General features: G+C 29.0%; 1 protein-coding gene across 1 annotated transcript in view; it reads left to right on the forward strand.

Annotated features, from left to right (window-relative positions):
• Window positions 1–20,625, forward strand: part of Meltrin (disintegrin and metalloproteinase domain-containing protein meltrin) — a 216,279-nt gene that overhangs the window by 141,105 nt on the left and 54,549 nt on the right. The window contains exons 9-12 of the mRNA XM_075382115.1: window positions 4,883–5,052; window positions 8,386–8,601; window positions 11,429–11,527; window positions 15,176–15,335. Coding sequence (XP_075238230.1) covers window positions 4,883–5,052; window positions 8,386–8,601; window positions 11,429–11,527; window positions 15,176–15,335 — 645 coding nt within the window. The remainder of the gene's footprint in view (window positions 1–4,882; window positions 5,053–8,385; window positions 8,602–11,428; window positions 11,528–15,175; window positions 15,336–20,625) is intronic.

A 20,625-nucleotide genomic window follows, 5' to 3' on the forward strand; every position in this document is an offset into this window, starting at 1 on the left:
GATATTAATGACAATTAAGATAGGCAAAATGAGACATCTAAAATTATTGCTAAAAGAAGTTGAGAATATGTTCTTCAGTCTCTGGTATTGAATGAAGGGTAAAGCAAAACATTATGTATGGCTCATACCCTCCTGGAAAAAATATGTGACAGATTCACTGCTTCTCTTTTTAATAGCATTCACTGAGAGATTTAGCACTATACTAATAAAGAAACTCAAATTAGACTTACACAACAATTGAGTAGGAACAACTTCTTGCATTTATTATACACTAGACTCTTATAAGAGCAGTCTGTCAGAAATGTTTGGATTTACATTATTTGTTTGTAAAATCAGGATGTTCTGCATTCATTGCTTATATGAACAGTATAAGATATAGGTGTCTTAGAATCTACTTGAAATCATTGATTACAAATCAGCACGGTAGGAGCGAAGATGTAAATGACAAATTTGCAGATGCTCATGAAGTCTTCAAAGTTATAAATGACAACTACCAAAGATAATGCAAAGGAAGTGTATTTTATAACAAAAATTTTGTTCCCTAAAATATATAACTTGTCCTTAACCCCTTGATCGTCATGAATTATTCACAAATTTTGCCCTAAAATGTCACTCCAGTTATCCATATTTTGCAATCATTTACTAAAACATGCATAAAATCTGTTTTAATAGATGAAATTTAATTATTTTTTTTATATAGGTAAGATAGTTTCTTTTACGCTATAATCATTACTGAATATTTGCAAGCATTATAAATTTTTATACTAAAAAATATTTTTTTAAATATATCTTGAAATATTTTTGATCCAATTTCAGTCCTGCAGTATGCAAAAATATCTTAATTCAGTTTTTAATACCATAGCCACAATTTACACATTTTTTTAATACATATATACTTAATTATATGAAATTCTATGCATAAATAAGCAATTGACAATGGGTTTTGTATTTCAATAAAATTAATCCAGAGGAACGTTTTACATGTGATTCTCTACAGTTTTTGACTCAAAGTTTCTAAACTTTTTAGATAAAGGTTTTGACTCTAAATTTTAGAAAAGTAAACAGAACTTATTAAATAAAAATATGCACATAATATAAAAATAAATAAAAAGAAGAAAAATACATTTTATCACAAATGCTACAGAGAGTACACAAAGTGCTTTTGAACTTTGTACACACAGATCTTGACTTTTCTCTTGTGCCTCCTGTTTTTGTAGCAGCGACACTGCACACACAGCAATTTCTCTGTTTTCTTCCAGGTAATTTTTCTATTTTTGAGTATTTTTTTAAGAGTATTAACTCTTTCGCAGGTTCGGCCTGCAACAGTATCATCGTGGTTATCCGCTTTTTTAGCTAGCCATTCTTGTGAGAAGGATTCTACTATTAGTATTGTAAATTTCAACCTCTTCATTGGTGTAGTGTTACTATTGCTAAAATTTTTCTTATATAAAGTATATGAATTCAAGAGCTTCCAACCAAAAACATTGAAAACAACCTTTTCCCAATATTTTATTGTTTTCCTTTTGTCTAAATAGCAGTGCAATTCCTGATCATTATTGTCAATATTGGTTATATTTCTTAATAATGTTAGATTTATTGGTTTTTATCTCTTTTTATCTCTATGATGTATACTTTTTCTTTTGATTCTGCCTGGGCAGAATCTTTCTGTTGAAAGAAGCACTACATGACATTTTTGAGAATGTTTTTCTTGATACCCTAAGAGTAACGAATGATTCCTTCTCAAATACTTCTTTTCCCTACTTCAAATTCATTTTTCTTCAACATATCAAGAAGTCCTTTTCTGTTTTTTCTAAGAGTTCCAGATAAAAATGTACATTTGTCATTAAGATCTTGAGCAAGTTTTATAGATGTAAAAATATTAACAAAAAAGTTGTAATCTTTATTTAAGTAGTTACCCATCTCAAGTAACCGAACAACAACATTATATGTAAGACTCTTAAACTTTACTTCATCTCTTTCATTGTTTTTAGTACCTCTACAACAAAAAAAGACAAACAGTAATGTGAAATTGAGGCACATCATCCACAACTTAATGCCCCATTTATGGTGAGGCTTACTAGTCAAGTACTGTAAGAGTTCATTGTAATGTTCAGATCCAATTAGACATTCATCTGCTGAAATGTATTTGTTTGGTATGTAATAAAATTTGAAAACTGTGTTAACGTGATCAATTAGAGGTTAAAATCTGTTTCAAGGATCATAATAATTAGGGTCACCATGTTCTGGTATTGTTGTGTTGAACAACCAAATGAAAAAAATTTAAAATAGCATAAAATCTGTTAATGCTAAGCATTCTGCTAATCAAGGTGTAGTTTGTGAATTGTATGTAGACCAATAAAGGTAAATTGCTGGCTTTTTATTCAAACCCATGTTTACAAGTATGGCTAAAAAACCTTTAAATTCATGTATGGTGATCTGTTTCCATGACTGTAACCTAGGTGAAATGTTATGTTACCCATTAAAAGACTTGAGTGGTATAGTGGTTAGTTTCTGTTACAAAAGATCAATTAGAGAAGAAGTAAAAAATGGATTGAAATATTCTATGGGATGAGAGGTATGAGGGAACAATTTTTGGATCCAGATAGCTCATTGAAATCAAATGAATGTTAGAACCCAGGGTCTGTAACTTCCTCTATTTCATCACATTCACCATCATCTGTTTCTGAATCACTTTTACTTATAGTTACTTTATTAGGTGGATTTTTAGGCTTGCCTCTAGGCGTCGTCTTTGTTTACATTTTAGATTAGGCACACACATTTCTATTTCTTCACTATCACTAGATTCACTTATACTAGGTCTTAATGATATATTACTAGTAAATGATGCAGAAGGTTCCTCTGGATTAAAATCTGGGTCTTTGTCACTGTTATCAGTAAAACGTAAACCACTACTACTGCTTGTATCACAAAAATCAATTTCATTATCACTGAATTCCAAATTGAGTTCACATTGAATAGTATTATCATTAATAGCTGATCGCGAATGGTCTACCATTGGTAAATAAACAAAAATTAAATGTACACTATTGTAAATAAATGAAAACACAAGAAAACATTAACTAGCACAGCAATATGGAACGTAAAAAGCAACGTGTGAAGCTGCGCTGATCAGTTTTGACACTTTCATATTGTCGATAGTTGTTTGTAAAAAATTTATAGTGGTTTTAATAAAATTTAAAACAAATGTTTTATATTTGTATATTATAATATAAAATAATATTTTTTATCATAAATGATACTAAAAAACACTAAAATATATTGTAAGATAATTAAGTAAACATGAATTTTCTAAATGTGTGACAGATTAGATGTTGATGCTCAACGAGTTAAATAAGATTAAACTATCCCAACTGTAAACTTGGGTTTAAGGTGGTTGATAAAGTTCAAAATAAAGATATTTAAAGATAAAAAAAAAGAAAGGAAAAATTGTTCATAATCTTATTCTGAACAATAATAATTATTAGTATAGAAGCACTAAATTTACAAAGCAATAAGACACACAGAATTTTTTTTATTGGGAAATAAAAGAGTGTATAAATAAAAGAGTGTAAGGTTTGTCTTCAAAATAACTTGGAAGAAAGTGGAAGTCTATTGTGCAGTGCTATTTAGTTTAGTCGTTTAGAGATTCTTTCCATCTTTGATAAAACAAAGTTAAACATGACAAACATTTTTCTTGAGATAATTTAAAATTTACAGAAAAACAAGGATTCGTCACAATTTCAACAATATTTTTTAGTAACAGATATTTCTCTATTTTATTCATGATAATATTTTTCCACTGTCCCGTCCCTCAAAAAAAATTCAAATTTCTACATGTAATAAACTTATTAATAAAAGGGATGATAAACCAGTTTATACTACAATTAAAAAAATTAAATAATAATTAAATATTTTTAAATTATTAATTGATATAATAAGTCTGTAATTAAAATTTCTAATTTTATGTATAAGTTTAGGATACTAGTTAAATTTAAAAAGTGTAACGTTTTATTTATATTTTTAAACAATAATATTGATATTAGATAAACATAAAATTAATATAGAACTAATAAAAAATAATCGATTACTAAATGTCATATTAAAAAGAGATATCAATAAATAGACCATCTTATTCTCAATAGACCTTAATAATCAGTGAAATAGTAAGATAGCTCGTTCAGTAAAATTCTCTTAGGACTTTATTAAAATAATTTATTATTTTAAGAGTCTGTTTATTTAAATTATCATCCAAGATTCTAGACCAAATCATTATTCTTCTGTAATGTCTTTTTTTTTTTAATGAGTATAATAATTTCTACCAAAATGTGTAATAAAATTAAACAAATATATATTATCTGTATTTTTAACAAAATCTTTTTTTTTTCATTTTCTTTAAAGCTTTTAAATTTTATGTGTGATAGAAATGCAATCTTGAATCTAGTGGTTAAAGCTAGAGTAACATTTATCTTCAATATATATATATGTATGTATGTATTTTAATTTTTGAATTTTTTTCTATGTAATGTAAATAACTTTTATTGGTTTGTTTTGAGTTTGTTTGCTTGGCAAAAATAGATGTTACTCAAAGTAAAATAAGCACTGCAAGTAATGCACTTAATAACTTGTAAATCCATAGACCAAGTTTATTTATTTTATAAAATTTTATCTGCTGTAGTATATAAATTTTCTCTTATTTTTAACTGTGAAAGAGTTGATCTCACATTACCAGAGGTTAGTAATAGTATATTACTTTTAGTAAGCAAGTATAAGTGGAGTATGGTTAAGTTTTTACATAACTTATTTACAGTAATGAATTCATTTCAATTTGTAGCCTAATATTGTATTTCAAAATAATAAAAAAATTTTTCTTTTTTTTGTACAGTTATATATGCCTTTGAATATATTTATTGCACTGGTTGGTGTTGTTGTGTGGTCAGAAATGGATGAGATTGCATTATCAGAGAATGGTGACACGACCCTCACCAACTTCCTTCATTATCGCCGTGCTCAACTTTTTAAAGAGTATCCCAATGATAACGCTCAGTTACTCACGTCAGTATCCTATTTTTTTAAAAATTAATTTATTTTTTTAATGTATACTTGTTAATTTTAAAATCTCAGTTTTGCCACAAACTGGTTGTTAATACAGGGTTATCATAAACGAATAGTGGAGCTTCACTAGTTCAGATCAAGGCACTAAGAACATTTGAAAAATTATGTTGATAGCACTGAAAGCTTCCACTCAGAAACTTTATGTTACAGCCATTTTAATCACAGCATCATTTTCTGTATTGTTGAGGTGTGTTTCTTTATTTAATATGTTGTCTGTTCAAGAAAAAATTATGAAGTGTGTTTTGTGGCTTGTCAAATGGAAATCAATAGTTTTAGTTCAATGCATGTACATATGAAATGGTACCACTACATGGAAATAATATATGCTAGTTCAGTCAGTTAAAAAAAAACAAAAAATGATTTGTTCTCAAATAGGAATCGTCTAGAAGGCCATAAATATCAGAAGAAAGCAATCGAATGAATTAGTGTGCAATCAGAAGCTCTAATAAATTCATCACTCATCAAAGCCTCAAGCTACAAATTTCAAAAACAACCATTCATTAAATATTACTCATAAAGGTTGCACATTCAGCTACCGCAAGAAATCAAAACATCTGATACAAAAAACCTTTCTAATTTACTGTTAAAATTTTAGACAAAATTTGTTTAAAATGAATAGTTTTTAAATTACCTAATTTTTATGAATGAAGCTAATTTTCATCTTAATGGATGTGTTAATTGTCACAATTCACAAATAAGGGGATCTGAAAACTGACATGTAATTTTTGAGAAAAAAACATGACACATCTAAACTAAATGCTGTTTTGTGGTTTAATGAAATATAGTGTAATTGAGCCTTTTTTCTTTGCTGAAAACTATTATTGGAAATGTGTATCTTGATATGTTAAACGACTGTTCCAGTGGATGAACTTGAAAATGTACATTGGATTTATTTCCAACAAAATGGTGCACTCCCACATTTTAATGCATTCATCAGCCAATCTTTGAGTGAAATATTTGCAGTTAGATTGACAGCTGAGAAGGCGCTATACTCTGGCCTCCAAGAAGTCCAGATCTCTAATCCTTTGTGATTCTTTCTTGTGGGGATATATTAAAAATAATTGTCTACATGCAAAAGTTATGTGAATCGCTTAAGGAAAGAATTAAGAAAGCAATTATATCTTGTATGGACAGAAACTGAATATCAGTTAGACATTTGTTGAGCAATGAAGGGCATACATATTGAAATGTATTGATTTCACAAGCCTGCGATGGTTGTGCTTTTTAATTTTCAGTAATTGATTCTTCTGTATTTTTTAGCACCGAATCTGAACATAACCTTCATTTTGTTCCATCATATCAGGATTTATTTGCAAGTTGCAAATTTCAAAATTTGTAAAAAGTTGAGAAATTGTGAAAAGGTGATGCAGTAAAATAGATATAAATTTTTTTTGTAATAAAATAATATAATATATTCACCTTTTTGGCTTATACTATGCATTCTTATAGCTAAACAGTTGATTGGTCTCTGTACCTGAATTGGGAAAATGAGATGCCAGATGCCAGCAAGTTCTTCTTTTTATGCCTCGAACCATGCAATTCTGAATTTTCTTTGGTCAGATGTAAGTCTCAGACCAAATTGTTTAGTTCAGACTGTGAATAAAGCTCTGGTGCACAGCTATCTCCGGGTTTGTACTCTTTGATGTTATCTTCATTTAAATCATTGTAGAACTGTCTATTCAGATAAATTTTCTGGTGGAATTGGCACTGGTATGTCTGGACCATGAGGAACCAGGCGCAAAGCAGATGACATATTTGGATAGATGATTCTTTTTCTTATTTTCAAATTGAAACCGTGCAGTTGAACAAAATTAAGTCATTAGTGTGATTTTGTGGCTCTCGCCACGTCACTGAAACTCCAAATCTGAACGCTCCTTGTTCACCCTTTGACCACTGTTTAAGTCCTTCAACACTTGTGTAGCAAACTTAGTGAAGTGCTCATGTTTTGTCTTGATCTCCTATTCACTCTGAAATACATGAGTTACACTTGTTGAACAAGACTTGTATTTCTTTTTGTTTTTCCACCATTAACTCACCATAAATGTAATGAAAAGAATCTGCAGAATTTTTGCAGGCTCTTGAAGCCATTTCGAAAACGGAAAGTTTGCCTTATGGCCTGAAAATATATTTTCCACTGACCAAAACCGTGTTTGATCATGAAGGACAGAAAAAACTGTATTTATGTTCGCTGATGGTTGAAACAGCATTGAAAGTAGTTGCACGGTGCATGAGTGGCAGAGGTAGCTGTCAATAAACATATTACATGTTAAGTCTTGTCACAACCTGTCGGCCAAGTTCTCACACTTTTGTCATCTTCAACCCCCCCAAAAAAGTGAATATACTATATTAATGTATTAAAAAAAAAATGTTTTATGTTTATTTTATAGTATCACATTTTCCAATTTTCTACTTTTTACAAATTTTGCAATATGCAAAAAATCCTGATGTGTTGGAAAAAAAATGAAGGTTATTTTCGGATTCAGCTTTAAAAAATACATAGGATCAATTATCCCAAATTTTGCAGCCTTGTGTTATTTTACAAAACTATTTGAGATGGAAAACTTGACTATTAAAACAATAAAACTGAAAATTTATTTAATTTATTCATTCTTTATACCTGACCATTCTTTTACAATGAATGGATGATATTATTATTATTATTATTATTATTATTATTATTATTACTGAAAATTTTAACCTGCTCATTGAAAGTTGAATTGTGCTTAATTTTTTTTTTTTAAATATGTTTACCAGTCTATTTTTATGTATTAGATTAAAAAGACCTGTTTTAAATATTAAAAGTATAAGTATGTAACAAAGATTAAATGAGATGATAATTTTTTAACATTTTATATTTTATGTATAGATAAATTGTTGATTGATCAGTTTTTTGTGGTAATAAGATGGTGTTAATATTGCAATTAATATGTTGATTTCGTATTTAATTAAGATTGCAATATTTCTACAGTTTATTGTATTATACATAAACTTTCGTAAACTATTGATAATCCTTAATAATCTGTCACATTATCACCAAAAAAAAGTCAGAAAATTGTTTTCTTTCTTAATATCGTGCGTACTGATTGCTGTCACAAGATACCCTACAGGTTCATTTGTGTACCTGTTTGCCAACTAATTTTCTCATTTAATATGGTTTGGTTTGTAATTGAAGATAAAATACACTGGTTTTATAGTTTCCTTTATTCAAGATAATTTGAAGATTTCTTAATTTGTTGTATAGATGTATATATATATATATATTTTTTTTAATAGTCGAATGCAGTTTGAAAATGGTGTTGTTGGAAAGGCTCTTAAAGGACCAATCTGCACTTTCGAATTTTCTGGTGGTGTAAGCATGGATCACAGTCCAGTTATTGGACTTGTGGCTACTACTGTTGCTCATGAAATGGGTCATAACTTCGGTATGGAACATGATTCTGCAGGTTGTGAATGTCCAGAGGAAAGATGTATTATGGCACCCTCTAGTAGGTATGTTTATGATTTATGTTTCATTATTATTATTTTTATTTCTTCATCAATCATTATTTATGTTTGTTTGTATACTATTGAAGTTAGAGACTAGCAGTTTGGTGGACACTATGAAATGTGATTGTACTCTTTATCTTCTTCCTCTTGGTGCTATTACTTTATTCTAATCATCTTGTATTGTTTCATAATGCTATTGTTATAGATATTAATTATTTACTAAATCACATTATACAAGAGCAAGAGATATTTTGAAATTATTTAATTTGTGGCAGTATCAGTTACTTTCAGGATATGGTTTTGTTGATGCTGTTTTAGTGGTGCCAGTTGATCTAGTTTCTTTATTTAGTGAATTTTTTTAGAGATTTCATTATTGAGATTCAGCTGCTGGATACTTTGGTTGCATGCAAAACAATGTTTTATATATTCTGCTACCAAAATAATAAATGATTTTATAATCTTTGGATTACTAAATTGGGAGAAATGGAAGAAATGTTTTGATAGGCAAATTAAGAAATAATTTAAGTATGAATTTGAGAAGGTAATAAATTTGACAACTGGTAATTGAATAGGTAAATTAAACCTCGAATGATAGAGCGTACTACAGCATGTGTCTTACATCCACCTCAACAGAGATCAGGAGTTTACTGTACTTCATATAATACAAAATGTAATTTTAAAATTGATTGAATTAATATGGCAAGAAAACCTACAGATGCCAATGAAAACCTTCAATTCATAACAAAGGAAATCACATCTACCAAAAACGAATCTTAAAATTTAATGTAAATTTAAATGTGTTACCTTATTCACTAGGACAACAGAATCCTGATTATCAAAATAACATTAAAAATACAAACAATAATAATATTGGTAGTAATAATAAACATAATCCTTATCGAGATTTGGCGCCACTATCAAAACATTCAAATGAAGAACAAAGCTGCATTGGTTTTAATGATGTACTACCACTACTGAAAACGATTCTTTCAATCTCATCCAATTATGATTCATCATGACAGGCAGAGGTCTAAGACCTGCATAAATTAAGCCTGTTACCAATCTCAAGTGTTTGGTGTAAATAATATGTTTAAGTAATATTTTTTGTTGATATTTTTTTTTTCATTCTATGTTATTGTAATTTAAATCATGTTATTATCTGTAATATATTGTTTGGTAACTTCATTTACATTGTTAAAAAAAAAATTTGTTCTACTCTATGTGAAATGAGTAGGAATACAATTTTAAGCCAGGTGTAGATTCAATAATTTAATTGTAATATTATATTTTACAGATATTTACATTTAAACTTCGTTTATTGTTCTGTAATATGGCATATTCTATGCAGTATTGTGTATTACGAGGCATGTTTTTAAAGTAGGTATCGTTTTGAAATTAAAAAAAAAACAAGTACACTGTTCTTAACAATTTATTTTTTTGTGAAAGCCTGTACTTTAATATACTTTTCTACATAATTTCCACCAATATTAAGGCACTTGTCATATCGTACAGCCAGCTTTTGAACACCGTCGTCATAGAAGTCTGCTGCATGACATAATAACCACAGCAATACAGTCACAATTTTTGATAATTTAAGTGTTGACAACACTTCTTGAAACTTGAGGAACCTCTTCAGATAGCAAAAAAACTCTCTCACTTTTACGTTAACTTTCTGCACCTAATCCTCAGTAATGTCAGAAGGTCGTCCATTCCGTTCCTCATCATGAGCATTCTGGTGGTCATCTTTAAAAACTCTAACCCATTTTCATACCATTCCATTGTGCTCATAATGTTTTTCCCATACACTTCAGTGACGATAAATTTCATCCGCTTTCACGCCTTTAGCACTAAGAAAATGAATCACATCATGTATTTCACATTCCTTGGGATTCTCAATCAGTGGAGGCACTTTAAATACTCACAAACAAACATAAACACTACCGAATATTTTCATAATGGTGTCTGTGGTTTGCCATCAGATGCGGGTATTGCATGTGTGGAATGCCGATCACAGCAGCAGTGGAATTTCAAAAAAATACTTACTTTAAAAACATACCTCGTATATTATATTATTTATTCATCGACTGTATTATATAATACATTCATTTACAATTATATTGCTATATAGAATATTGAAATTTTAATATTATAAAAAAATTCATCAAATGATTTTGGTGGGCAGTTATGTTGAGACACAACTCTTGACGATTCACGTGGCTCCGTACTGCTCACACAGCTTCTGGCTGTTCACTCTGCTTTGTACCACACACAGATTCTAGCGGCTCACTTGGCTCCATCTGCATTATATAAGCTGGCTCCGCCCTAGAATCAGGCAGTCTTGTTGCATTGTTTGAAGACTCATATTGTTTTGTTACAACTCATTGTTCATCATTGATATATATTTGTGAATTACATAAACAAAAACTACAATGAATATAATTTCTATTCATAACTAATTCAAGGCTTTTTATTTAAATAAATTAACCAGCACATAACTAGATGAATAATTCAACCTAACCAAGGTACTTCATCACCAAAGCAGCAGTTATTCAACAGTACTTGCTTGTTATTCAACAACTGATATATTTTGCTTCTTTTTACTATAAAAAAACAAATTCTAACAGTTTATTAAAAAGACAACTTTTGTATTAAAAAAAACTTTTTGTTCTGATTTATTATATACACCATTATTGGCTGCCTGCAGATTTTCTCACCATCCATTAAGCTTCTACTGTTTGAGGATTAAATGAAAAATCCAAACATGAAAGTTTTTTTGGAAGTGCTTATAATGCCATTTTAATTCTTAATGATTTTCTTTTCTGTTTTTCAGTTCTATGAGTCCAACACACTGGAGTTCATGTAGTATGGAATATCTGGCTTTTGCATTTGAGCATGGTATGGATTATTGTCTTCGTAATAAACCGAAAGGGTATGTATCAGAATAAGAGATATTTATGGATTGGAAATATAGTGAAAATTTAAACTTTTTGAACAGCTTGTTATAAAGAATGGAAATTATAGTAAATACATTATTTCCTTGGTTCAGATTAAAATTAAAGTATTTAATGAATATTAGAAAATATGTCTTTTTATAATTCATAACATTATCAATTTAATATGTATTACTGTAATATTGCAGAATGCTTATGAAATGTAGAAAGATAACGTATTTTTTGAGTGTATGTATATATCAGGGGATTAGAAAACCTGGATTTGCCTGATTAAGCACTTCAATCTTATTTGAACTTTTTGTATAACCATTGAGTAGGAAATAGAACTTTCATAGTTCACAATAACTATCCTCCCCTATCAAGCTGCATTACTGCAATAATTTCAACAGTTTTTGTGAAGATAAATTTAAGTGCATAGTATGTCCTAAATGGATATTTAGTCAAACTTTCAGAAAGAGATTAAATATAAGGAAAAGGATAAATATTTTAAAAACAGACAATCCATTTTCAGAGGGACTGCCAAATGAGACAAAATTGCACATGTACACATGTCAGTCTTAGTGTTTCAAAGTCCCCTCCTGGTAGTGAGCATCCGTATATTAACCTTACAAAGGAGATCTTTTCCCTATCCCCAGAATTACGTGGTGTGTGGAAGAGTATCTAATTAGACCATCATTTGTTCAGTTAGATCTCCATTTGAGGAGATTATGTATTGGAATTAATTATACAAATTAGTGTGTAATGATTGTATAGAACAAAGCATCAACGTTAGATTACTTTAATACTTACTAATTACCTTAATTCCATGCTCAATAGCAAGTTTGAATGGTATACTTAAATTCCATTGGAATTTTTTGTAACACACACCTATTTACTGAGATGTTAAATTTCCACTGTTAAATGCCTTACACATTCTTGTTCTTCTTTCAGACATAACTAATGAACAAATAAACAATCAATCCAATATAATAATGTTTAAAAATCTAAATCTAAAAATTCAAAACAAGTCAACTTGAATGTTAGAATGACAATGCTAGGAAGGACAGAAAATAACATTCAATTCAATTATACATATGTGTTCGGAATATGCTTCACATAGGATTACTGAAAACCTTTTCTTTATCAACTTAATCTATTTGGTGGATTTATAACTCTGGGATAGTATTTATTAAGACGAATGCTGCTCCTGAGCAAGATGATAAACTACCCTGATCAGAATTAGGCTCTCTATAGGTCAATCCCTTTCCTATTGTTTCCACTTTTGTTATCCTTTATTTCGTCTTGTTTGAACAAATGCCATTGGAGTTGGGTCAGCCACCCTGTTTTCATCTGTTGTGGAATCATGCGATACCTTCGAGTCAGCAGGGCAACTACATATTTATTGAAGCTTGGTGGGACAAACAACCTCCTCTGTTTGTGGAACTGTCTAAGGAATCTGCTCTGATCTAGTCTCTGCACAAAAAGCCAAACTAGTGGACATTTCTGTTTTGATAAAGTAAAACTTTCTTTTCCTTTTAATTTACTGGCTTCATAGTTCTAGAGCTATGCTAGAAAAAGGAAAGTATGGTAATCAGTCAAAAAATGGGATATGGGGTTTTTAATTTCTCGATTAGCAAGTGACCCCAAAAAATAAAAAAAAGGTAGGTGTTATGAACTTCTGACTGGATGAACTGATTTTGATGAAAGTTTGTACTGTGAAAGTTTTTTTTATTTGTTGTTGTACTGTGTATGCAGGACAGTTTGTTGGTAAAATTTTGGGGTCAATATCTCCAGGTGGTGGGGTAATTTTTGGGGTCAATTTTCTCAAAATTTTGCAAATATAAACTTTATATTTAGCTCAGTACATTCGTGCATGCTTATCTTAGTGTTCTTAAAAATGTTTGCACCAAAATTTCCCCTTTCTCAAAAATAAAAAAGCTATCTTTTTATGTTTTTAACCAAATTTTTTTAAAAGTCTTCTTAGGCATATTATAAGTGACCCTGAAAAAAATTACTTTATGAGCAAAGTTGGGGATGGTGGAGCCAGTTAGAGTTTAAAAATATTGACTTTGGATTTTTCAAAACCATTTTTGGTTTATTTAATTTATATTATTATTTACAGTTAAAATAATAAACTTTTAGTAATAATATTATAATAAGATTTCACCATAATTGACCCCCACCCTAAAAAATAAATCTTAGATAGCTTTTTTTATGTTTAATTATTTTTTCACTATATAAGAATAAATAACAAATGCCAAGAAAGTATTACATCTTTGTTGTCAGCTTTTTTTTGTTTTTATTAAAATCAAAGTTATAGATATAGTTCTATAATTAATCTTTGATATTTTTGTTCTTCACTGATTTAATGTAAATGTTGTGGTTTCACTCTACAGCAGGCATCACTCCCTTTCGTAAAATCATTATATGTGTGTTCTAAATGTAAAATTATCATGTAGCATTTAAAAAAAATTGTGTGCTACAAATTTCTAAATGTAAATTGTGATTCAATTTTAGATTTGTTTAAAATGATTAGGCCTTGATTGGAAGTCTTACAGTATTCAAGTGTGTGTTTACACACACATGCTTGAATATGTAAGACTGTTGTAGTAGGTACATTTATCATGTTAGTGTATTTAAAAAAAAAAAAAGGAATGAATATTTTGCTTATTTTTAATATTAGTTGAATGTGATTTTGCCAACATCCTAGTTTTGGTTATATTTTTTCTAAGTAAAAGAAATACTGTTAATCCATGTATAAAAATAAAAGAAGTTCAATTTATAAAAAATAAAGTTTAAAATAATTATAATCATTTTCCGTTACGAACAAAGAAGCTCATAAAAATAACTCTTATTTAAAATATAGTAATGGAATATACAAACTCTCTTTCAAAGTATTGAATAAAATGTAAACAATAGGTTACAATTTGTTAAAATGAAATTTAAAAATGAAAGAAAGAATTAAATATGGAAGAAGAATTATGCATATAATATGAAAATTTGATTTATAAATTTCTTTCTGTAACTAAAATGGTAACGTAAAATGGGAACATCTGAAAACATCATAAAGTGGAAATAACTATACAACTGTAGATATGTACTGATTAAGTGGAAATAACTGTATAACTGTAGATGTATATTGTTCTACATAAAATACAGATATAAAGCAATATTTCTAGTTACAGTATTGACATTAAGAAAAATGAATTAGCAAAGTAACTACTACAGCTTTAGGATTATGTATTGTTGTTGTACTGTTCAGTTGTTCTGAAACTACACCCATTATTAATCATCACTGAAAATATAAATTTTTTTTTTAGTTTTTATTCAAAAACAAAATTATTATTCTGCCTTAAAAGTGTTATTTAAATTACCAGTTAGAATTTTAAAAGTGAAATCTCTGATAACTGACAGAGATTTTAATGGATTTCTTCTATAATCAAACAGATTGGTTTAATTTATAAATTAGATATACTAAATCTAATTTAGATATTTTTAAATTTAGTAAATAGTAAAACAAATGGAAGTCTTGTGTAAAGTTTTTTTTTTAATTGAAGTTGTAAGCAATAAATGTATGAAGTAAAATACTTGGGGAAAAAAATGTATTTTCTTATGTACTTGTTATTAAAATAAATAAATGTTTATAGGTTATTCGGTAGTCCAGTTTGTGGAAATGGTTTTGTGGAGGCAGGAGAACAATGTGATTGTGGACTAAAAGAGCACTGCAATAATCCTTGTTGTAATGCTTCTACCTGTATGCTGTATTCAAATGCTTCTTGTGCGACTGGAGAATGCTGTGATCTGAAGGTATTTTAATATGCAAATTTTTTTTTGATACTAATTTTATTAATAAGTAAGCACTTTTAATTATTAGTCACTATTTTAAATGAGTAGAGTATTGAAAATCATTTGAACCTTCAACTCATATCATTACATTTTTTCGTTTTTTTTATCTTGTATAAAAAATTTTAAATTAAACTAAGATGTAAGATAACTAACATGTAAGATAACATTTTCTTTGTTTGTTGGGTTGTATATAATTTTTTTTGTTAATTTAATGTTGCTTCGTTCGAATTGGATTTTTACTTCATAGTGAAAAATTTTTTTAAATAAATTTTGCAGTCTGTAAAATATTGTATTGCATGTTTTTATTGATGTATTTGATTTTATATCATGCTTCCTGTTCGTAGAAAAAAAAAACATATTACAGTGACGTAACAAATCCAGTTCTAAATTTACTAGATTTTTTTGTGTTATCATCAGTAGATTGATATGATGTTATTTTTTTCCTTTTCCTTTTAGACCTTTTATTCCCAATGTATTTATTAATACTACGTCAACTATCTATTTTATACATTATAATTCTTAGTTTTTTTGTACAGTTTTTATCCCTCTATCACCAAGTTAACTAAACCTAGATATCTATTAATAAATGGTTAACCGAAGTAGTCTCTAAAAGATTTTTGCTGTAACTTCCTCTCATCTTCTATTTGTCATTTCAAGTCATCTTCATTTCAAATTTGATTAACATCCTTCCTTAATACCAAATTTCAAGGATGCTATTTCCTTTCTGTTTCCTATTGTCCATGTTTCACTACCATAAAGCGCTTCAATCTAAACAATATTTTCAAGGATTTTTTAAATTCATAGCTCTATATTTATTACTAACAAGAGATTTTTTTTTTTGCCATCTGCAATAAAAAAACATCCTTGGTTATTCCCATCTGCTTTGGTATCTTGAATTTGTTCATCTTGTAATTTTGCCACTTAACACATTCACCATGGATCAGCACACCGATAAGCTGAAGCCCCCATGGGTTCGTATATGTCACTTCGGTGCACTGGTGTGCCGCTGCATATATTTGTCAGACATTTTGGCACATCGGTATACCAAATAACTCACCTATTTTAATACGGTTTCACCAACTAGAAATCTAAAATAATGACATGGGCTTCATATTATCGCCTCTAGGGAATGATTATTAGTTTAAGTTTGTTACAGGCATTCATTGTGACTTCCAATTGAGTAGCTATGTGAGAATAGACATGACTTTTAATTAAAATAAAAGTTTTCTTAAAAATATTTTATATTTATTACATTTTATTGGGTAAGTTTAGATATCATAATCATAGAAAAAAAAATCATAGAAACATAATATAAGAAATAGAATCATAAAAAATTATTATTTTTAAATAAGGGTAAAATTAAAATCAACAAAAATTAAATCTTGAATTACACTGAATTATTGTAATTGTGCATTGCTGTGCTATTTCTCACATGAAATTAAACAGATTCTTATTATATTTTATATTAAACATTGTATCAAATCTTTAAATATTTTTAGACAAAGGTTGTGCAAGTACTTAATCTTAAGAACTATTGCTAAAATAAAAAAATACAAGTACCCAAAGAATCAAATAAAAGCTTGAACAAACTACTAATACTTTTCATCTACATTACATCAAAGAACTTACAGATAAATTGATTTGAGAAGATTGAATTCGTATAAAATTTTGCTTATTCCTGTAAAATTATTTTGTAAAATAAAATAATTAGTGAAATAAAGTCATAAAAAGCGAGTTATTAGTGTATCTCATTAAAACATTGTAAACAGAAATATGGTTTATCAGGACACTGCATGCAGACAGCAGTAACTCTTTTCGTCTTTAAGTCAGCATACGTCTTCCTATACTGTTCATACAATTTTTTATAACAATGCTGACATCTGCGAGCTTCACATATTTGCCCAGGTGATTTCTCTAAATGATGGACTGTCTTCTTGTTGATAACAGGATTTCGTATTATGGTCAAACATTCATGTCTGAATCAGACATTAGCTTTTTAATAATAATGATTCTAAAATGTAAAAGTGAAATTAATTTTCCATTAAAGAATTTTTGGTGTAATGTCTGTGCATTGATGACATTAGTTCCAAAAATAAGTTCCATTGCTACTTTTCTGTACCCGATTGCATTTTGATTGCTCAAAATGCAATCGGGTTTCTTTACTACATTCCCAAATCTGTTCTGTTTGTTTAATTCCACCTTCTTTCCTTTATGCATGTACATGAAGTCTTCATTAAAACTTACTTTTGTCCGTCCATTTGACTGCTTTTATTTCTACATTATTTTGCAAAAATGCAAAATGTATGTAAAAATGCTACTCCCTCACTGTTTCTAACTAGCCAAGGTCTGTGTACCACAAAGTGAATCGGTACAACAAAGAGCCAGTGAGGCACACCAGAGTACTGATGCAGTTCTTTTATAGGTCGGAGCATTACACAAGTCTGCCGACAATGTATTTTCGATAAAAAGAAAAAGATTCACAAAACTAAACTAAATCGCTAATAAATAAACAATTTCAGTTACATTTATCAAAAAAAATACAGACATCTGATGGAAAAACTACACGTGACATCAAGCATAATTCCATTCAAAACAAGGAAATAATGTGTGGCGGTTAAGTGTTAAATAACAAAATTCTGCTATTTCTGGACTAATATAGTATGTTCCTGATCTTAGTACTTAATACCTCATTATTCTCCTTTCCGTTGCATTTCATACTTTTTATTTCAATCCTATTTCAGACTAAACTTCTTTTTCAGCAACTTATTCTTGATATGGAGAATTTCTTCTAACCCATTAATCTTATTATTTAAGTCCTTTCTTACCTGCTTCCGTTTTCTCTGTATGATTACAACACTTTTTTAAATTTTTTTTTAAATCTGGGTATTTCTCCACTATCATAAATTAAGTTTATTAATGTATAAAGTTTGTTCAGTTCTTCCATACTACATAATAACTCAGATATTATATAGGCAATTTCTTCTGCTTTATTCTTTTATAAATCTCAGAACTGACAAATTAGGATTATAGCATAGAGTCTCTATTGAAATCATCAGTTTCTTTTTCCTCCTGCAGATATTTTTTTGCTCTTCTGTTTAGTCCTTAGTATTTTGTTCACCTATTGATTCCCTTTGTAATAAGGTTTTCCATCTGCATCTCTTATAAAAATATATTTTACTTAATTTCTCTTAAGTTTTATCTATTATTCTCTATGCGACAATCTTTCCAGTAAAGATATTTTTCTGTAGCTTATTATACATCTTCTTCAATTTTCCTTTGCTGAATGTATTTCCTATTAATCTCATATCTTACTTATTGGTACAGTAAAATTGATAGATCAGTATAGTGATATTGTGAAATTGTGTTTCATGGTACATATGAGTGAGTAATCTAAGTATCATCATTGTATTCCTGTTTGTCCTAAAAAGTATTAAGGAAAAAATTTACTCCTAAAAATATAATTGAGAATTGAATTTTTAATCATTTTTTATTTATCGTTGCTTCTTTTTTAAATGGGCATCTGTAATTAATTCTTGCTATATTAAAAAATACTGTTTCTACTGATAATGGGTATGGGCAACTGTCTAATATTTATTGTGAAGAATTATGTCATTTGATGAATTCGTCTGCTTGTCCTCTTACTGTAAATAGGAATACAAATCTATTGATCAAATTATTTGAGGTAATTTATTTATTTTTTGTTACTCCTTGCACGTTTTGCTTTTCATCAAAAGATTAATCCTGATAAAGTTTAAATACTTACTTTTGGATGACCAAAAAATCAGAATAGTAGTTGTAGAATTGGGTCACCTCCTCCTGTTGGATCAAACATCATCTTTGTTTGTAAAAATAATCCTGTTACCTTCATCATCTTTCACATTTACCTACTTTCTTCGAACATTAATGAAACAACAATTCCTCTTATAAAAATGAATTATTTATGATTATAAGTTTAGAAAAATATCACATTGAAAAATATTTTTTTGGTCTTGTTTAGAATCATTTACAAACTGATTGTTGTGTATGATTTAAGCACATAAGTTCTAAACGCTATAAACTTAAAATTTATGTATTCTTTATGAATACATAAAATTTCCATTTGTTTGTTTGGTTTTCAGCTTCTCTATGTAAAGGTCAGACTTGTTTTTGGGGCAGCTCCGTGTACAGTTAGAATTTTTTGTGCACTGTATTTTGGATTGATATTTAAAGCCTTTCTTTTACTGTTGTTGGTATTTGTTTTATCCTTATCAGCTCTAGCTAATAATTTAGTAATATAGCTGAATTATTTTATTATTTTGGATATGACCAATTGCTGAAATAATTTACCTGGATGACTGAATTTTTAATATTCTATTGTGGTTCTTTTCTGTTTATATAAAATTAAGTTTTAATGTATAGAGTCAATGAGGTATGGTGATTTTGAAAAGACACACTTATTTTTGAATGAATTTAAAAATTTATGTTATTATACATTAATGTTACACTGCCAATTGAGATTACATATCAAAACAAGAAAAAAAAAATTAGCTGCAAAAAATCACATTAGTTAGATGGTATCCATTTTTGTCAGGGAATTCTTGTAGATGACTGATGAAATTTTCTGTACTCCTAAGCATGACACACAGAACCCTTTGAATTTCTTGTGTTATGGTATCGGAAAGGGCTTCAAGAGTATATGGTTTGCCTATGTTACTTTGAACTCTTAGATAGGCTCAAAAAAGTCACAAGGTGACAGGTTTGGTGACTGAGGAGGCCACTTGACATCCCCATGCAATGAAATCAGGCATCTAGGAAAATGTCTCAAAAAGCCATAGTTGCTCTTGATGTATAGCAAGTAGCTCCATCTTGCTGAAAACACACTGTTGAGGTTAATGTCTTCTTAACTCTGGCAGGAAATAATCACACAACATGGCAAGGTTTCTGTGTTAACAGACATGAAAAAAAAATATAGCCCAATAATGCAGTTTTGAGATAAACCACACCAAACAGTTCTGTGGAAGTGCAGAGGGTTTTGATGCAGTTATTGCAGGTTCTAGGGTGCTTGGTACCAGAAATTTTGTTTGTTTACCATCCCTGATAAATGGAAGTGGGCCTCGTCACTCATAATCAAAACAATGTATGTTGTCTGTCAGCAATTCCAACATTGTTTCTGCAAACCTATGTCATCTGATGGAATCGTTTTGCCACAGTTCCTGAACAACCATTATCTTATAGGGATGGAGTGGAGGTCAAAGTGAAAGATTCTCCAAAC

The sequence above is a fragment of the Lycorma delicatula genome, chromosome 1 (assembly GCF_047948215.1).
Source record: "Lycorma delicatula isolate Av1 chromosome 1, ASM4794821v1, whole genome shotgun sequence".
NCBI lineage: Eukaryota > Metazoa > Arthropoda > Insecta > Hemiptera > Fulgoridae > Lycorma > Lycorma delicatula.